The sequence below is a fragment of the Myotis davidii genome, unplaced genomic scaffold (genome assembly GCF_000327345.1).
Source record: "Myotis davidii unplaced genomic scaffold, ASM32734v1 scaffold749, whole genome shotgun sequence".
Taxonomy (NCBI): domain Eukaryota; kingdom Metazoa; phylum Chordata; class Mammalia; order Chiroptera; family Vespertilionidae; genus Myotis; species Myotis davidii.
Genome location: NW_006300030.1, coordinates 1,530,429 through 1,535,070, shown reverse-complemented (window position 1 = coordinate 1,535,070; position 4,642 = coordinate 1,530,429). Strand labels below are relative to the sequence as shown.

The 4,642-nt window shown below is 36.9% G+C and overlaps 1 protein-coding gene across 3 annotated transcripts in view; it reads left to right on the top strand.

Moving 5' to 3' along the window:
* Positions 1-4,642, top strand: part of LOC102753737 (sperm-associated antigen 6) — a 64,679-nt gene that overhangs the window by 48,507 nt on the left and 11,530 nt on the right. For all 3 annotated transcript variants that reach the window (XM_006776174.2, XM_006776175.2, XM_015572056.1), the window contains one exon: positions 133-324. In XM_006776174.2, the coding sequence (XP_006776237.1) occupies positions 133-324 (192 nt within the window). The remainder of the gene's footprint in view (positions 1-132; positions 325-4,642) is intronic.

Sequence of the window (4,642 nt, the reverse complement as noted above, 5' to 3'; positions counted from 1 at the left end):
TATGGGAAATCATTTATTGAACCATCTCAGGGAAAAGATCAAGGCCCAATGATTTCTTCTAATGTTTGAGAGACACTGGAGACTAATCCTGCTCTGGATTCATAACACTTGCTCTTTTGATCAATGCTGCAGGGCGTGCCCCAGTTGTCAGCCTGCCTGTCAGAAGAACCGGAGGATCACATTAAGGCTGCCACGGCCTGGGCCTTGGCACAGATCGGGAGACACACTCCGGAGCATGCACGGGCCGTCGCAGTCACAAACATTCTGCCAGTGCTGCTTTCCTTGTACATGTCGGCAGAAAGCTCTGAGGATCTTCAAGTAAAAGCAAGTGCTTAATTCTTACTGTTTCGTGAAGATTTGTTAGATTTTGACTCAATATGTAATTTAAAATATCTCAATTTTCATTATGGACAATATTGCTTTTGTGAGTCAAGCAGAAGAGCTGAGGGGAGTCTTCTCTGAAAATGGTTACCCTTGTCTCTAAACATCAGTGACATGTTTTAAAGAAAGATCTCTGCAGGTGCAAAGTTGTGAATGTCAAGTTGTGGTCTTCTACATTCCTCTTGCTCTTTTCTTATAGAATAGGCATTGAAGAAGAATAGAATCTTGGAGATAGAATTGGCTGCAGAGTAAGTCCATCTTACATTAAAAGTTGAGTCCAGCCGGCTGGTCTGGCTCAATGATTGAGGGTCGATTTATGAACCAGGAGGTCATGGTTGATTTCCGTCAGGGCACATGCCCCAGTTGCAACTCTGTGCTTTGCATACTCACAACTGTAAATCTACTTTTGCCCACCCCGTATTCTTTATATACTACCAAGTTTATATAACTTGGCTTTAAATAAATGATAATGATACTCTGATGTATAAATATTACTGGAGTAAAATATAATTTTTATTGTGTTTTATTTTAACAAAGGTGGCTTTAGTAAAATATTTAGGTTTAATACTAATAGAAGTTAAGGGTCCTCCTGCCTACATTTGATACAATATTTACTTTCAGAAAATACACTAGGTATTAAATTAAATTCTATCAATCATTGTACTATTAGCAATCTTCCAAGGTTTTAAGCCAAGCATGTCACACTCAAAGGCTAACATGGGCAAAATAAACAAGATTTAAGTTAAGTGGGCCGCAAAAAAACAAAAGCTTCAATTTTCATAGACACGTAGGTTTATTTCGATAGAGACATGCTGAATACAAAGGGCTAAATGAGTAATCATTAACATAAAATAATATTTTATGAACATTTTAATAAAAACTACTATTTTTTTCTTGAACACTGACTTACCAGACTCTGAATAACTGGACAAATGAATAAGTAACGCAAATAAACCTATTTTTCTTGTTCTCTGAAAGTGAAATATTTCCTGTTGCACACACCAAACAAGTCAGTCCAAGACTAATGACGTGGCAATTGGCTGCTAAAATATTCTCTGCTAGTATTAGTGGAGAGAAATGGTGCGCCTGCGCATGAGGTGCGTAAAGGAGATGAATGCAACACGATTATAGTAATCAGTCATTAGTGAACATTGTAGTTCGTTATTAATAATTATGTATAACAGGATATTGTAAAAATTAAGTTATGAAATTTTTATTAAAACATTTCCTACATACTGTTATATTGGCTGGGCTGCAAAAATATTTGTTGTGGGTCACACGCGGCCTGCGGGCTGCGAGTTTGACATGCTTGTTTTAGTCCATTCAAATATCTTAATGTAGAGCAGTGGTTCTCAACCTGTGGGTCAAGACCCCTTTGGGGTGTCGAACGACCCTTTCACAGGGGTCACCTAAGGCCATCGGAAAACACATATATCATTACATATTGTTTTTGTGATTAATCACTATGCTTTAATTATGTTCAATTTGTAACAATGAAAACACATCCTGCATATCAGATATTTACATTATGATTCATAACAGTAGCAAAATTACAGTTATGAAGTAGCAACGAAAATAATTTTATGGTTGGGGGTCACCACAACATGAGGAACTGTATTAAAGGGTCACGGCATTAGGAAGTTTGAGAACCACTGATATAGAGACTTGATCATCCTTTTATTTTTCTTCCCCAAGGTCTCTTGGATTCTGTAAGTTTTTGGGTGAGAGATCAAGTCTGTTTGATTTGACATTATCTCAGTAGGGAAAAGGCAACCAAGAGCTTCAGAAACTGTCCAATGGTACTTCTCATTCGTTACTCGGTGGCAGCTTTCAAATTATATAAGGCCATGTTTAAGTTTATTTTGTCCCAAAAGCATGTCAACTTCTGTAAGCATTCTCTAATTGGTTCTGATCCAAGAGAACCAATGAGCAACCCCTTGGAATCTCTTGCATATTTTCACATAGCCTTACTATCTGCCTGTACATGTTATTTCAAATACCTGATTAAAAACTGAAAAAAAATACATCTTTTTAATAAGCTTACCCATATATATTTTTTAAATATTCAGGCAATTGCATTTTCATTTGTTTTGATTTAGAGGCATCCTATTGAAATGTTAGTTTTGGCATTTGAATAAATTAATTCTATCACCTTAGTTATAAAACTATTTCTAATTTAATTATTTGATTTATGTTCTTATCATGATGGTTCTTCCCTTTAATTTTTAGCAGCTTTACTGACATATAATTCGTATACATATAGTTTACCCACTGAAAGTGTACAATTCATTGGCTTTTAGTATATTCACAGAATTGTGCAACCACACCTCAGTCTAATTCTAGGACATTTTTATTCCGCCATTAGCCATCATTCCATATCTTCCCTACCTAGTCTCAGGCAACCATTAATTTACTTTCTGTCTTGGTGTATTTGTCTCTTCTGGACATTTAATTTAAATTGAATCATACAATATATGTGGCCTTTTGTGCCTGGATTCTTTAATTTAGCATAAGTTTCAAGGCTCATTCCTGGATAGCATATATCGATATTTGTTCCTTTTTATTGCAAAATAATATTCTATTGTATAGATATACCACATTTTGTCCAATAAAGCTGTCAAAAATCTTAAATCCAGAAATTGACAAGTAAGCAAAATCTTAATTAATATACCGATATTCCTTTCATGCTGGACAATGCAGCTGATTATTAATCATGGCATACATTCCTATCTAGAAGTATGTATAAACATAAATCTGGTATATTTCTTGACAAAGGATAGTAAAGCTCGGTGAATTTCTAGTGTCATTAGAAGTTCTAATCCTCCAGGGTTCTTGATTAATAACTTGACAGTATATCACCAATTTGGTACTGTTGGAATTAGAATAAGGCTGTCTGCATGGTGCGGTGAATGTGATCTCTGCTATACTGTTAGTAACCCTTGTCACCAGTTAAGGTAAATATACTGACCTGCTAAAGTCACCATGATCCTAAGATGGTTCTTCACAAAGGTAACTAGGTATATTAAGAATTGAGAGTTTAATTCCAATTTGTTATACTACGTGTGGAAAAAAATTGTGCTGCATTACTTAATTTGTTGTTGTTTTTAAATCTAGCTTATAAAACAGTATTTGAGAACAAATATCAAGAGATAAGAGATTACAAGACTGCTTAGCCTGGGTCTCTGGGAGACCATAAGTTCACGAGTTTCTTTATTTGAGAGCACAATGCGATGAAGTTTTTGTAGACTACATTTATCAACTATAAAATTCATGATGTGAACATCATAATGCTCTTTGACATTCAAGAGCATGGCTAACTGTTGAATAACAAGATTCCAGAAGACCAAGTCAGCTAAGGTCTCAGAGAGAGGACAGGTGATCGGTTGATGAGAGGAAGGAGGTACTGAAGCACAAACCACAAACATACAAGCAGATGCGGATTTCCAGTGGAAAATATCTGTAGGTAAACCCAATTGTGAAGCCTTCCAAAGTGAAGGGGGCAGCTTTCATACAAGGCAGCAGAATCACAACCAGCCATGGCCTTGGAGCTGGCTGCAGGGATGTGCTACAGTCCATCAGAGCTCTTCTTCACTACACTTTTGGCAGGGGGGCAGCACCTGGGGAGGGTGGGAAAGGTGCCTGCAGGTACCTGTTCTTTCACTGTGGGTGAGACACGCCCTAGTGTCGAGTGTTCCTCTCCAGTGGAGTAGATTCTGTTGTGCCTCTGTGAGTGGGGCAATTTCTACCCGTGACCGACAGCAGCATATCTGCAAGTGCTCATTGAATATTGCACACAGTAGGATATTTCTGACTCCACATCTATAAGCCATGAAGCCGTTTGATGAACACAGAATGCCTGATAATGGCACTCTACAGTAAACTAAGTATTTTCTCATATTTGTTGATTGGAAGGAATAGGACATTAGTTATCTCAGTTTCACATATACAAATTTTTATACTTAATAAAATATAATACTTATTAATTTTTAGTCCTTAGCTTTATGATTCCTAATTCAGTTTCCTCATAGGTATTTTAAGAGCTCAATAACACACTATACATTTTAAAATTTGGCACAAAGACAACTGGCAGGGTATCTATCTATCTATCCTATCTAATAAAAGAGAAACACGGTAATTGGCATACGACCGCTACCCTTTTCATTGGCTAATCAGCGAGATATGCAAATTAACTGTCAGCCAAGATGGCGGCCAGCAGCCAGGCAGCTTGAAACTAACATGAGGCTTGCAACGTTCCCCGCTT